Genomic DNA, 16,472 nt, shown 5'->3' on the forward strand with positions numbered 1-16,472 from the left:
ACTCATATACATGTGTCTATTCTTTTCCAGATTCTTTTCCATTACAGGCTATTAACAAACACTCCATACAGTTCCTTGTGTTCTATAGTAGGTCCTTGATGGTTGTGGTTTGCATATACTACTTTGCACATGTTAATCCTAAACTCCTAATTTACCCCTCACCTGCCATCTTTCCCCTTCGGAAACCATAAGTTTGTTTTCCAAGTCTGTGAGTGTTTCTGTTTTGTAAATAAGTTATTTGTACCAGTCTTATTTAGATTCCATATATTAATATAAGTGATATCTTATGATATTTGCTCTAGTAATTTAGTTTTGAACTAATTTACTTTGGATAATTTATGTTTGGAAGGAAAGGGAGGAAGCTTACATTCTGAGTGCTGTAGGAAGCAGATTTCCTTGAGAACGTAGATTCTAGGTTAGGGAGAGGAGACCGTCTTACAAAAAGAACCCCTGGTTTAAAGGCCAGTGGCAGATTAATTAAACCCCATAGTTATTTTCCTCTGTTTTAAGTATCTTAATGTATCTACATTCTACTTCATTTATAAATTACATCAGTCTCCAAAAATGTATCTTTCAAAAGAGATACTCATTGCTTGCTTAGGTACCTAAAGTATTTCTAAGAGTTTTCCTTAACTTATTCCGAATTCCTTCTTAGGGTGGTCAACTTGTCCTGACTTGCTGGGGTGTCCCCCAAAGTACTAAAAGTCTCATGTCTCAGAAACTCCCTTAGTCACAGACAAAACAGGACCGTGGTCACTCAATTCCTCTTCCCCTGTTTTACACTCATGACTTTCTATTTATATGTTATTATAGCTCTAAAGCCGAGACCTGTTACTAAACCAGAAACTAGTTGACAGGCTTGTCAGTGGTGGGTCCTGAAGAGTTGTCCTCAACCCCACAGCAGCGGCACTGGGCTATTTGTCAGAAATGCAGATATTCAGGCCCCAACCCAGACCTAGGAACCATAAACTCTAAGGGCAGAATCTACAGTCTGGGTCTGATTAAGCCTCCAGGTGGTTCAGTGTATACTGAAGTTCTGGGACCTCTCGTTTACAGGAACAGGATGACTTGGTTCACATATGTTTCCAACTTCTTGGCTGTGTTCTTGCTGGATGTTGTGAGAGGCAAAGGAGCACAGAGAGAGGGGGAGAAAATTAGAAGGCGAAAATGGTTCAGGATGAAAACTTAGATTATAAGGTCAAAGATTTGCTCTTTATCCTGCTGTCCCAGGGTGCAGTCTAGTGCCTTCTGGGGGTAGGACCTCAGCTTTTGAAAGAAAGGCAAATACCTGACAGGACAAATTTGCCGACAGCACCTGGGTATTTATCAGTTACCACATATCTAGCACGCTTTGTTGTAGCTGCGTGTGGAATATATTAAATATGAGCTAAGCTGCAAGAGTAGGGAACACAGTCCCCACTGACTTAGAGAAACCAAGGCTGCAACACGATGAGGCGGTGATAGAGACATCAGGCTGAGGTGACACCGAGGTATTCGGCCCTAATCCCTGAGGCCCGCGGACGCCTCGGCGCTGTCCTGGAGGAAGCCTCTGCCTTGAGAGAAAGGAGGGAGGGCAGGTCCTCTGGTGAAGAAGAAGCTGAGAGGAACCCTCAGCAGCTTCTCTCCTTGGAGAGAGGGCTCGCCTTTGGCCGGAGAGCGGCAGGCCGGCTGGGAGCCGGCTGGTTCCCGGGAGCGCTGTGAGGGGGCCAGCGCTCAGGGCCCATGGGCAGTTCAGAGTGGCGGCCGGCAGCCCCGCGGAGGCCGGCGTCCACACAGGCCTTTCACGCACACCACGCACACCATGCACTCCACGTGCACGCACGCACACCACGTGCACTCACGCACAACACACACACCACACACACCACGCACACCACACACACCACATATACTCACGCACACCATGCACACTCACGCACACCACGCACACTCACGCACACCACGCACACTCACGCACACGGCTCCTAACCCCGAACACCCGGAAATCTCACGTGAAGCTTTCTGGCCTTCACCAAAATAAGAACCACAACGACTGGTAAAACTGGGCATGCGTTTCTCAGATGGTGACCAGATGGCACGATGGACTCCACCTTCTGTGTGGGGTTGTGTGCTCTCCAGTGAGCAACACTATCGGTGTCACCGTTACACTCCTTTACACTTTCTGCCTCTGCCTGTTGGGTGTGTGTGTGTGTGTGCAGGGGCTGAGGTGGCGGGTGGTATGACTGCTACTTAGATGAGGCCTGCTTGTATGTGCGAAACTACGGGTTTAAGCTAATACTGTCAGTTCAGTTAAGTTCAGTCTCTCAGTCGTGTCTGACTCTTTGCAACCCCATGAGTCGCAGCACGCCAGGCCTCCCTGTCCATCACCAACTCCCGGAGTTCACTCAGACTCACGTCCATCGAGTCGGTGATGCCATCCAGCCATCTCATCCTCTGCCATCCCCTTCTTCTCCTGCCCCCAATCGCTCCCAGCATCAGAGTCTTTTCCAATGAGTCAACTATTCGCATCAGGTGGCCAAAGTATTAGACTTTCAGCTTCAGCATCAGTCCTTCCAATGAACACCCAGGGCTGATGTCCTTTACAATGGACTGGTTGGATCTCCTTGCAGTCCAAGGGACTCTCAAGAGTCTTCTCCAACACCACAGTTCAAAAGCATCAATTCTTCGGCGCTCAGCTTTCTTCACAGTCCAACTCTCACATCCATACATGACCACAGGAAAAATCATAGCCTTGACTAGATGGACCTTTGTGGCAAAGTAATGTCACTGCTTTTTTAATATGCTGTGTAGGTTGGTCATAACTTTTCTTCCAAGGAGTAACCATCTTTTAATTTCATGGCTGCAGTCACCATCTGCAGTGATTTTGGAGCCCAAAAAACAGTCTGACACTGTTTCCCCATCTATTTCCCATGAAGTGATGAGACCAGATGCCATGATCTTCGTTTTCTGAATGTTGAGCTTTAAGCCAACTTCTTCACTCTCCTCTTTCATCAAGAGGCTTTTTAGTTCCTCTTCACTTTCTGCCATAAGGGTGGTGTCATATGCATATTTCAGGTTATTGATATTTCTCCCAGCACTCTTGATTCCCGCTTGTGCTTCTTCCAGCCCAGCGTTTCTCATGATGTACTCTGCATAGAAGTTAAATAAGCAGGGTGACAATATACAGCCTTGACGTACTCCTTTTCCTATTTGGAACTAGTCTGTTGTTCCATGTCCAGTTCTAACTGTTGCTTCCTGACCTGCATATAGGTTTCTCGAGAGGTATTCCCATGTCTTTCAGAATTTTCCACAGTTCATTGTGATCCACACAGTCAAAGGCTTTGGCATAGTCAATAAAGCAGAAATAGATGTTTTTTTTGGAACTCCCTTGCTTTTTCAATGATCCAGCTGATGTTGGCAAAGTGATCTCTGGTTCCTCTGCCTTTTCTAAAACCAGCTTGAACATCTGGAAGTTCATCGTTCACATATTGCTGAAGCGTGGCTTGGAGAACTTTGAGCATTATTTTGCTAATGTGTGAGATGAGTGTAATTGTGCGGTTTTGAGCATTCTTTGGCATTGCCGTTCTTTGGAATTGGAATGAAAACTGACCTTTTCCAGTGCTGTAGCCACTGCTGACTTCTCCAAACTTGCTGGCATATTGAGTGCAGCACTTTCACAGCATCATCTTTCAGGATTTGAAATCGCTCAACTGGAATTCCATCACCTCCACTAGCTTTGTTTGTAGTGATGCTTTCTAAGGCCTACTTGAATTCACATTCCAGGATGTCTGGCTCTAGGTCAGTGATCACACCATCATGATTATCTTGGTTGTGAAGATCTGTTTTGTACATTTCTGCGTATTCTTGCCACCTCTTGTTAATATCTTCTGCTTCTGTTAGGTCCATACCATTTCTGTCCTTTATCAAGCCCATCTTTGCATGAACTGTTCCCTTGGTATCTCTAATTTTCTTGAAGAGATCTCTAGTCTTTCCCATTCTGTTGTTTTTCTCTATTTCTTTGCATTGATCACAGAGGAAGGCTTTCTTATCTGTCCTTGCTATTCTTTGGAACTCTGCATTCAGACGCTTATATCTTTCCTTTTCTCTTCTCTTCTTTTCACAGCTATTTGTAAGGCCTCGCCAGACAGCCACTTTGATTTTTTGCATTTCTTTTCCATGAGGATGGTCTTGAGCCCTGTCTCCTGTACAATGTCACGAACCTCAGTCCATAGTTCATCAGGCACTCTGTCTATCAGATCTAGCCCTTTACATCTATTTCTCACTTCCACTGTATAATCATAAGGGATGTGATTTAGGTCATACCTGAATGGTCTAGTGGTTTCCCCTACTTTCTTCAATTTAAATTTGAATTTTGCAACCTAAATGAGAACAGAGTTTGAAAAGAATAGACACATATATCAACATGTGTATGTGTGACTGGATTACTTGACTGTGCACCTGAAACTAACACATTGTTAATCAACTAGGAAAGTGTGAAGGTGTTAGTTGCTCAGTCGTGTCAACTCTTTGTGACTCCATGGACTGTAGGCTCCAGGCTTCTGTGTCCATGGGACCCTCCAGGAAAGAATACTGGAGTGGCTGGCCATTCCCCACCAGGAATGGGACCTGGGTCTACCACATTGCAGGCAGATTCTTTAACATCTGAGCCACCAAGGAAGCCAACTGTACTCCAATATACAGTCAACTATACTCTAATATACAATCAAGTATACTCTACTGTACAATCAACTATATTCCAATATACAATCTACTGTACTCCAATATAAAATTTAAACAAAGAAGTAAACTAGAGACATCCATTTTGAGATCAAGGACATTTGAGGCTGAGGATACAGAGTAGGTCTCTGCTCCGGTTGGCCAGCTGTTGGGCCCTGGGTCACTGCCTAGGGACTGGGGGGCTCCTGCTGCCTTCCTTCTGCTTCTGGAGCCTCTGGTCTCCCTTTTTCTTGGCCTGTTCCTCCTGCCACTCTCCATCTCTCTGCTGCCTCTCCAGCTCAAGCATCCTTTGATCCAGTTTTGATCACCTCCTCCTTTTGAGAGCTTCTGCAATCATTCACTAACCTGGCAACCTGACTCTCTAGCCTTCTTCCTCCCAAATTGCTGTCAGCAATAATAATATCCTGAATTCCTGAAAAATTTTTCTTTGAAATTAAAGCAATCTAACAGTATCTTCTCAAATCACATGATTCACATGATGTCCAGTCCCCATGAAATGGTCCTGGTTTCAAGAGGGAAATTCAGAAGTTGGATAAGCTATTTATTTTAACAGGCTCTCTCTCAAATACTTTTCAGCAGAACAGTTGATGTTCTAATCTGCATCCGGTGTGCCCAACCCAAGGTGAGTTCAGCAGGTCAGTAACCAGGATCACTGAGTCTGAATCTACTGTTGATGTAATTGCCTCAAGCAGTCATAGATTAAGCAGCTTCAGGAAACATCTCAGAAGTTGCAGTGAGATATTTCTGGGGTTTCTTAAGTTTTTGAAATCAATTGCCTATCTAGAATTTCTAATGCGCACAAGACTTGGAAACTCTAGTTCAAACGATGTAAAGATAGAAATAATTACTCACCTGATCCCTTGAGACATTAAGTGCTTTAATCAGGTCTCTATAGGACTTCATCTAAAAAGGACAGTGGATCATTGTTATGCATGATACTTCCAAGTAGCAGACCTCTGGAGGTGTGGTAAAGTTAGAATTTGAAGTGCAAGTATTTCTCTATCATTTTCTGGAGATGTCTCCTCGACCTCTTCAAAGACAGCAAATCCATTGTTCCCTTCCCTCTCATGGTATGCAGCCTGGTTGCTCTGATCCACAAGTAATGTCGTTTTTTACCTTTTAACATCCAATGATTAACCCAGGGTCTAACACAGGAGGAGTAAATCAAGCCCACCTGAAAAGTTTCAGGACCAAGTCAAGAGCTCAAATGGAGACCATACACCATACAGTTCAATGCTTACAAGGTACCTCAAGCATCACTGGCAGTCCCATAGGCTGTATCCAAGGATTGCCCTTGTGACCTGAAGGTCAAGGGCTCTCCCCACCTGAGTCAGCTCAGCCCTGCCAAGTAGCACAGATGTGCAGGAACAGGGCAGACGCTGTCCCCTGAGTCAGCCCTTCAGGTGGCAACTGAAGATGAAAGTCGCTTTGTTGTGTCCAACTCTTTGTGACCCCGTGGACTATACAGTCCGTGGAATTCTCCAGGCCAGAATACTGGAGTGGGTAGCCTTTCGCTTCTCCAGGGGATCTTCCCAACCCAGGAATCAAACCCAGGTCTCCCTCAATGCAGGTGGATTCTCTACCTGCTGAGCCACCAGGGAAGCCCTCGGGTGGTAACTGGACCCACTCAAATCTGGGGGCCCAGTGGGGAGGCAACCTTTCTCCCCAACCTCATTTTGTGGGCTCAGGATTTTCAGCCAATCTGAAACATTTTCTCTTCAGAGAGGGAGGCAATATCTGGGGGGACTTTTCTGTGTAGACTCACATTTGGTGACTTGACATCATTTGGTGTTTTGAAAACAAGCCTCTTTCTCTGGTTTCCAGGGAGAGGCTGTGATCTTTTACCTCAACACACAGAACCACACCTACACATAGACACATAAAACTGCATATACACACAAAAAACATACATGCACACACATAGACACACGTGCACACACAAAACATACATACATAGACATACGCACACACAAAACACAGACACACGTGCACACACAAAACATACATACATAGACATATATGCACACACAAAACATACACAAATAGACACACGTGCACACACAAAACATACATACATAGACATATATGCACACACAAAACACACACATAGACACACGTGCACACACAAAACATACATACATAGACATATACGCACACACAAAACACACACATAGACACACGTGCACACACAAAACATACATACATAGACATATACACACACAAAACATACATGCACACACATAGACACACGTGCACACACAAAACATACATACATAGACATATACGCACACACAAAACACACATAGACACACATGTACACACAAAACATACATACATAGACATATACACATACGTGCACACACAAAACACATACACAGACATATACGCACACACAAAACATACATGCACACACATAGACATGTTCACACACATAGACACAATACACACATAGAGACACACGATCATAAACCTCTACACGCATGCGTTCACACACACTTGAGAATTCTCTGACTCTGTACTCTGGCCTTCGGGGAACCCAGTCCAGTTCTCACTTCCCTTCCTAATTAATATTCCCATTTGCTTAGTTGGTTATCAAACTTGAAAAAAGTGTTTTTCATAAGATCAAAATATACAAAAATAGACTTTTGTTTCAGAGGCTTGTGATATGTGGAACCCCCAAAAGTACAGAGCCCAGTGCAGGGCCTGTTCCTGCCCGTGTCTAAGAGGGCGGTGCTGCCCAGATGATGGTGGTTAAATGAGGTAAAATCCAGAGGAAAGAAACAACTGCCAGTAATAATTTCTAAAAGCTTGCATGTGTGTGTGTGTGGTTTTATTTTTTTGGTCACGAAACACCTTTTTATACTTCAGAATGTCAGCATATTTAAGAGGAAGCAGCTGTTCTCCTCACTTGCTTGCAAGCCTGGTTGAGACTTAAATTCTCACAGACAAGAAGGAAATAAATTGAATATCATTCTGAGTCTTCAGTGAACCAGAAAACATGATGAGAATCTTTGGGTCATAGTATTAATTTGTCAGGGCTTCCCAGGTGGCTCAGTGGTAAAGAATCTGCTTGCCAACGCGGGAGATATGCCTTTGATCCCTGGGTCGAGAATTATCCCTGGAGGAGGAAATGGCAACCCACTCCAGTATTCTTGCCTGGAGAGTCCCATGGATGCAGGAGCCTGGCAGGCTACGGTCCATGGGGTCGCCAATAGTCGGACGTGACTGAGCAACTGAGCATGCATGCATTCATTTCTGTTACCTGGAAGGAAATTTCCATAACTTACCTCTGATTCTCTGAGTTGGATCATGAGATCTGTAACTAGGAAACTACTTTCCTTACCGAGACCGTGTAAGTTGGCTGCTCTATTTTATTATCTAGAATTCAAGTTATTATTTTCTGGAATCTTTTCTTATGCTTTATGAAATGTTTTAAAAGGTGTTTCCAGTGTTTTATGCAAGAATGAGGGCCAAGATGGGCCACTCTGAATACTGACACGTTTCCTTTCATCCTCCACGAGAGCACCATTCCACAAAGTATTAGCAATCTGTTTTGATGCCAAAGCCAAACAGTGACAGTTATAATAATGAATATTTGCTTCAGGGCGTTGGCAGAAAAACAGCACAGAAATGCAAACCTGTACAATCTCAAACCTTGCCTTCCCCGTAAAGCACACCCATTACTTTCGACTCCCTGTCACATATATCGTTCCTAGAGGATCACTGGTAGAACAGCGCTAAGAGATCTGAATCAGCCCCCGGGAAATGTTAAGAAAAGTGAATCATGGTTCTAGTTTCACATCGTTTGGGGAAAAAAAGGAAAAGTTTACAATAAGGAGGCCCTGTGGGTTACTCTTATCACTTTGCAGAAGAGATTGTTTGAAAACTGTAGGTTTTCCTTCTCTCCCCTCCCCCTAATGGGCTCCAACAACTTGATACGTTAGCATGAACGGAAGATTGGATGTACATGATTGACTCTAGCTCGGGCCTTGTTTTGTTTCTTTTGAAGTCAAATTTTTAAGATGCTATCTTCCAACAATCATAATAAATCATGATCAATTGGAATAAACTGAAGGGATGTGATCAGTTCTTTTTTTATGAAAAAAATTCAAAATTTTAGCAAAAAGAACATGTGCTTCTGAGCTAGGCTAGGTTCAAATCATTGCCCTACAGCTGGCAGCTTTGGCATTGGGCAAGTTCCCAAAACTCTCCATACCCCAATTTCTTCTCTAAGGTGGGGAGAAAGAAGGTATACCTATGTTTTTTTTTTCAAATTGAAATATAGTTGATTTATAATGGTGTTTTAGTTTCAGACATACATCAAAATGATTCATGTGTGTGTGTGTGTGTGTGTGTGTGTGTATTCTTTTTCAGGTTCTTTTCTTTTATCAGGTTATTAGACAATATTGCATATAATTCCCTGTGTTATATAGTAGGTCCTTGCTGGTTGTTTATTTTATACATAGCAATGTATAAATGTTAATCCTGAACTCCTAATTTACCCTCTCAGTTTTTACGATGACGAGCGTATTCATATGTATAGCTGCTCTAACATCGCTCTGCCGTCTTCAGCTATAACTGTGTCTTGCTCGTTCGTTTGCTCATTTATTCATTCATTGTTTTCTTTGAATAAATATTTATTGAATGCATTTTTTATGTGAAGTATAAATGCAAGGGTGTATGAGTGGACAAAATGGGTGGAAGAAGGGCTGGTATATTTATTACTGTTATTCCAGATCACTATGGGATGTCTCATGAACCACGGAAGGGACATTCATTATCCTTCCCATCTCCGGTGGCTTAGGTAGAACCAAGCGCAAAACAGCAGCTCAGGAAATGCTGATGGAGTGAAGTTCAAACACATGAATCACCGCAACACAGAATGACAATTTGGACCTGAAATAAGGATTTGGAAGTGGGAGAGGCAACGTCAAGTCCCAGTTTTATGGAAATTTCCTCGTCTAAAACCAAGAAAGTGTAGCATGTAACCACTGAGATCACTGCTGTGATTCTCCAAAGTAACTGGATAACGCACTGTGTGGTGACAGGTTCTAGATCTTTTTTATCAATAAACTTTCATTTTAAGACTAGCTTTACATTTACAAAGACGTACAAGAATACTACAGAGGGCTCCAGTATATGCTGTCAAGTTTTCCTTGTTATTAGCATCTCACGTAATTGTGGTGCATTTGTTAAAGCTAGAGAACCATAACCAATACATCGCTTTTACTAGATTCCAGACTTCCTTTGAATTTCCTAATTTTTTTTACCTAATGTTCCTTTTTTCTTTTTGCCCCAGGATTTCAACCAGGACACCAGACTATATTTAGACATCCTGAGTCCTGAGCCTTGTCTGGACCATGACAGGTTTTCAGGTTTCTTGTTTTGGTGACCTAGACATTTTTGAGGACTCTTGATCAGGAATTGTGTAGAATGTCATTGAATTTAAGTTTGTTTATGCTTTTCCCATTGTTAGACAAGGGTTACGAGTTTGGGGAAGAATATCACAGGGATAAGTCTCATCACATCCTAGCAAGAGTGTATGTTATTAACATGGTCAATGATATAAAATTTTATTTTAATGAGTGGATAGGTATTATGCATAACTGGTAATTTAATCTTCCATACTCAAGAAAAGAGCTTTGCTATATGTCATTGTTTGTGCACTGTACAGTCATCTGTTGATATTCATGGGGAAATGATTCCAGAACCCCTGTAGATACCAGAATCTATGGATGCTCAAGCGCTTCTATAAGATGAGGTAGCAGTTGCACAACCCGCTCCAGTGTGCTTGCCTGGAGAATCCCAGGGACGGGGGAGCCTGGTGGGCTTGTCTATGGAGTCGCACAGAGTCGGACACGACTGACGCGGCTCAGCAGCAGCAGCAGCAGCTGCACATGACCTGTACACATCCTCCCATTTACTTTAAACCATCTCCGGATTACTTCTAATACCTAAAACTGTGTAACATTATGCAAATCGTTGCAAATACAATGTAAATGATATGTAAATAATCACCTTCCCACGGAAAAATTGTGTTTTCTGGAAGTTTCTGGAATTATTTTTTTTAATATTTTAAATGGATGCAGAAACCAAGGGCCATCTAAATAGAATAGTTGGTTCCTTTATGGTTTGATCTTAAAATATATTTACCTTACTTGTTAAAAAAAAGTCCTCTTTACTACTGGGAAATTAACAGTAACTGAAACATTCATATCTTGTTATAAATTAATAATACTCTTACCTTTGTGGACTCAAGATCTATATATTAAATTTAAAGTGAAAAACATGACTATATTTCACTCAAACTAACCTTAATCTTGAGAAAATATTAATATTAATAACAGATCTTTGCTCAGCTAAGTGGCCTACAAAATGTAACAAGGTTAAGGGAAAGTGTTAGTCATTCAGTTGAGGCCGACTCTGCAACCCAGTGGATGGCAGGGCTCCTCTGTCCATGGAATTCTCCGGACAAAGATACTGGAGTAGTTGCATTTCCTCCTCCAGGGGATCTTCCCAACCCAGGCATCAAGTTCGGGTCTTTTGCATTGGAGGCAGATTTTTACCATTTGAGCCACAAGGGAGTTAAGTGCCAGAAATTAAGTATTTAGATCCTGATTTCCCTGAGCCTGTCTCGTGCAAGGGACTTCCCTTAAGAAACATTAACATTTTACTAAGCCCAAGCCATAGATGGTCTGGAGTCTCTAACCTTTGACATTATTGGTATAAATGTACTTTATCCTCTGGGGATAATGCCATGCCATGTAGGGCCACCCAAGATGGACGGAGCACAGGGGAGAGTTCTGAAAAAACATGGTCCACTGGAGAAGGGAATGGCAAAACACATCTGCATTCCTGCCTTGAAAACCCCATGAACAGTTGATGTTGTTTAGTTGCTCAGTGGTGTCTGCTCTTTGCAACCCCATGGACTGCAGCATTCCAGTTTCCCCTGTCCTTCACCATCTCCCAGTTTGCTCAAACTCATCTCCATCGAGTTGGTGATACCATCCAAACATCTTATCCTCTGTCGTCCCCTTCTCCTCCTGCCTTCAATCTTTCCCAGCATCAGGGTCTTTTCTAATGAGTAGACTCTTCACATCAGGTGCCAAAGTATTGGAGCTTCAGCTTCAGCATCAGTCCTTCCAAGGAATATTCAGGACTGATTTCATTTAGGATGGACTGGTTGGATCTCCTTGCAGTTAAAGGGACTCTCAAGAGTCTTCTCTAACACCACAGTTCAAAAGCATCAATGCTTTGATGCTTTCCTTTCTTTATAGTCCAACTCTCACATCCATACATGACTACTGGAAACACCATAGTTTTGCATAGACAGATGTTGGCAGAGTAATGTCTCTGCTTTTTAATATGCTGTCTAGATTGGTCATAGCTTTCTTCCAAGGAGCAAGTGTCTTTTAATTTCATGGCTGCAGTCACCATCTGAGGTGATTTGGGGGCCCAAGAAAATAAAGTCTGTCACTGTTTCCATTGCTTCCCCATCTATTTGCCAGAAAGTGATGGGACCAGATGCCATGATCTTCGTTTTCTGAATGTTGAGCTTTAAGTCAGCTTTTTCACTCTCCTTGTTCACTTTCATCAAGAGGCTCTTTAGTTCGTCTTCACTTTCTGCCATAAGGCTGGTGTCATCTGCATATTTGAGGTTATTGACACTTCTTCCAGCAATCTTGATTCCAGCTTGTGTTTCATCCACTGCGGCATTTCTCATGATGTACTCTGCATATAAGTTAAATAAGTAGGGTGACAATATAGTCTTGATGTACTCCTTTCCCGATTTGGAACCAGTCTGTTGTTCCATGTCCAGTCCTAACTGTTGCTTCTTGACCTGTATACAGGTTTCTCAGAAGGCAGGTATGGTGGTCTGGTGTTCCCATCTCTTTAAGAATTTTCCACAGTTTGTGATCCACACAGTCAAGAGCTTTAGCATAGTCAATGAAGCAGGAGTAGATTTTTTTCTGTAAATCTCTTATTTTTTCTATGATACAATGGATGTCGGCAGCTTGATCTCTGGATCCTCTGCCTTTTCTAAATCCAGCTTGAACATCTGAAAGTTCGGTTTATGTACTGTTGAAGCCTAGCTTGGAGAATTTTGAACATTACTTTGCTAGTGTGTGAGATGAGTGCAATTGTGCAGCAGTTTGAACATTCTTTGGCATTGCCTTTCTTTGTGATTGGAATGAAAACTGACATTTTCCTGTGGCCACTACTGAATTTTCTAAATTTGCTGGCATATTGAATGCACAACTTTAACAGGGTCATCTTTTAGGATATGAAATTTTCTAAATTTTCTAATTTCTGATATTTTAATGTTGGTACCTTAGAAGACAAGTAAAGACTAGTCAGGAAGTGGGCCTTTCAGTGTTCAAGGTAATGCATTCTTGTGGCCAAAATTGGTGTTAGTTAATTTTATTTATTTTTCTCTTGCCATGAGAAAAACTGGTGATGGCACTATGATTATTTTTTCTAACATGGTTATAAGATGTTCTCCATGAGACTGCAGGGGACCTTAACGGCATTATGGCTGAATAAGTGGTTAAAAGTATATGAAGGGTCGGGGCAAAGGGATGGTCCAGATAAATTGTTCTATTCAATATCCCTCAGCATCCTCTATAATGGAAAAGAATCCGGAAAAGAATATATTCACATGCATACGTATATAGTGTGTGTATATATATATATGTATATACATGCATATACACTCACACATATGTAGATATATAATAGCTAAATATATATATGTATATTGCAGAATCACTTTGTGTATACCTGAAACTGTAAATCAATTATAGTTCCAAATTTTTAATAAAAATTAATTAATGAAAAACAGCAAGAACCCATCTTTCTTCTGACTGACTAGTGTTTCCGTGCCATATTTGGGAAAGAAGCTGTAATCAGCCTTACCGATATTCCCACCTCTCTCTCCAGATCAAAGTGAAAATCCAAGTTCAAAGGCTTGTTGGTAACAGAAATGAACAAGAACTACATTTTATGAGGACAGCCCCTCACTACAGGTACCACTGTCCCTTATAGCCACTGCCCACTCCATTTACCATGGGCGTTTAGGGCGGCATTGGATAGTGAGCATGGCAACCTGTGGGAGGAGAGACAACTCCAAGAGTGGCTGTGGCTGGAGAGGCTGCCTGGGAGTATTTTAAGTAGGAGGTTAAGAGTTAGCCAGCCAGGAGGCAGTGAAAAGGGAATATAAAAATAGAAAGCACAGGGCCTGGAGCACATTTGCAATTCATACTGGACTTGGCAGACGCTGCTCACACTGTGTTAACCAGCCTATTTGGGTTGGGAGCTGTGTCTACCCAAGTGAAGCTAAGACAAGGCTCACTTTGAAGGTTGACCTCTCCAGATTTAGAGTCAGACTTCAGAGCCAGAAGGGTTGTAGGGTTACAGTGCATCAAAGCCTTCCTGGTTATCATGCTCCTGAAAGCTGGGACATTAACATGGTGTGACCAGTCCATGAATCCCATATGAAGAGTCACCATTGGTGCTTGAATACTGTTGCGTCACACTCCCTGAACTCATCCCGGTGCAGGGCATACGCTTAATAAATATGCCAGATTAGAATTCGTCTTGTTTGTATATGGATGATTTTTGTATTTGTTGAACATACAGCTCTTTGTAAATAAGGCAAGAATTTTATAAACCTTTGATCTTGACAAAGCAGTGTGACATCAGGGTTCTTTACTTCCCATATATTTTGCACAAGCACGCAAAGGATCACAACCAACTTTTTAAAAGGGTCTTGGCTGTGATTTTATTTGTTTTTGACTGTTATGGGTCTTTGTTGCTGCACACGGGCTTTCTCCAGCCATGCGGAGTGGGGGCTACTCTCTAGGTGCAGTTTGCGCGCTTCTCATTGCGGTGGCATCTCTTGTCCTGGAGCATGGCCTTAGGGCGTACAGCCTTCAGTCGTTGAAGGATGAAGGCTCAGCAGTCATGGCACACAGGCTCGGGTGCCCCGCGGCACGTGGGCTCTTCCCAGACCAGGGATCAGACCAGTGTCGCCTGCGTTGCGAGGCGGTTTCTTAACCACGGGACCAACAGGGAAGCCCTATTTTACCTATTTTGTTTTAAAGAAAGAGACGTAGAGGAAAATAGAAAGACAAGTAGTAAAGAGAAATGAACATCCCTTAGATGCATTTACTCTCCATTGCATTTTTTAAAGCCATCCTGGGAGACACATGCAAAGCGCAGCGCCCTGTAAAGAACACTTTAGTTAAAGGCCGCACACTGACAGGAGAACCTCAAGCATGGGTATTTACCTAGAGGAAGCATGGTGAAGCCTATTTGTATATATTTTCAAGAATTGTCCAAGTGTGTTCTATCGATAGACACAATTGTAAGTGTGCGTCTGTGTCGTTTCCTCAGGAGATGATTGCCTCGTGGTCGACAGGGGGTCAGGGCTAGTCGCTCTTCTCATTATTACCAGCGTGCAATATCGGGGATGCGTTTTCAAATAGGGAAAGATAATGCCACTGTCTTTGCCTTTTCTCCTGTGCTATTTTGATTACAGATAGTACCACAGGGACACCAGCAATATCAACGACGACAACTGTGGACATTCGCAAAAGCAGTGTTATGACAACGGAGATCACCTCTAAAGTGGAGAAGAGCCCCACCACAGCCAGCGGCAACAGCTCCTGTCCTTCCACGGAGACAGAGGAAGAGAAGGCGAAGAGGCTGCTGTACTGTTCTCTCTGCAAGGTGGCCGTCAACTCCGCCTCCCAGCTGGAGGCCCACAACAGTGGTGAGATGCAGCGATTGCTTCTCTGTCTCAACAGCTCTGCAATTATGCTCCTCTGAATAGATGAGATCTTTGCAGCAGGGGGCAGTCGGGGTGGGGGGCGGAAAACTGGCGATTATTACATGGAGCTCAGTAACCATTAAACAGTAAGAATGGCAAGCAAAGAGTCATTGGCATGAGGGCAGGGAAGGGTTTCCAGGGCTCCCGTGCCGCGCTGTGGATGTGTGTGTGTGTGTGTATAAACACAAGGAGGGTCAGTGAAATATAATTCTAAAGCATCAGCTTTGTGTTTATATGATTTCTAGATTGCTATGTTATTTCCACGCATTTGCCTCTAAATGAAATTTTCTAAAGTTGCACCAATAATAGAGCTGCAAAATTGGGTTGCATAATTCCACGCGATTTTGGTTAAAGCTTCCTTATTATGGTTTTTATGATAAATAATGTTGTTTGGGCTAAATTTATTTGAACTGGATGATTAAACTTAATAAAATGCTTCCTATAGACAGAAGCAAGATGAGAGGTTTTACCTTATCTTGAGGTAAGACATCTACGTGAAAGATTTTACTTATTCTTTCTGACAACCTAAAGATACTATTCCCCTGCTTTGATTGAGGCTCAGAGAAGACAGATGATCAGTTAGGTGATGAGCCATTATTCAAACCCAGGTCTCTGTAACTTAAACACTAAACTTTAATATAGAAGAACTGAAAATATTGATAAGCCAGTATGGAATCCTCTCTGGATATATTTTGATTCCATCCACTTGCTCTTTCTGTATAGCTATATCTAGATATATATTTAAAGATGTTATATAGCTCTATATAAGCCTAACTAGGTATGCATATATATATATGTAATATAATATATATATGGAGAGAGAGAATTTATTTATATCAACTTATATAAAGGTTTTATTTATTTTTGTTCATTTATTTATTTATGTCCTGCCTGAGATTTTAGCCAGCCCTTTGGCCTAAGATCA

At 42.4% G+C, this 16,472-nt stretch overlaps 1 protein-coding gene across 4 annotated transcripts in view; it reads left to right on the forward strand.

Annotated features, from left to right (window-relative positions):
* ZNF385D (zinc finger protein 385D) overlaps positions 1-16,472 on the forward strand; it is a 1,001,169-nt gene that overhangs the window by 963,469 nt on the left and 21,228 nt on the right. For all 4 annotated transcript variants that reach the window (XM_069572941.1, XM_069572940.1, XM_069572943.1 and 1 more), the window contains one exon: positions 15,257-15,490. In XM_069572941.1, coding sequence (XP_069429042.1) covers positions 15,257-15,490 — 234 coding nt within the window. The remainder of the gene's footprint in view (positions 1-15,256; positions 15,491-16,472) is intronic.

This window comes from Ovis canadensis, chromosome 26 (assembly GCF_042477335.2).
Source record: "Ovis canadensis isolate MfBH-ARS-UI-01 breed Bighorn chromosome 26, ARS-UI_OviCan_v2, whole genome shotgun sequence".
Lineage (NCBI taxonomy): Eukaryota > Metazoa > Chordata > Mammalia > Artiodactyla > Bovidae > Ovis > Ovis canadensis.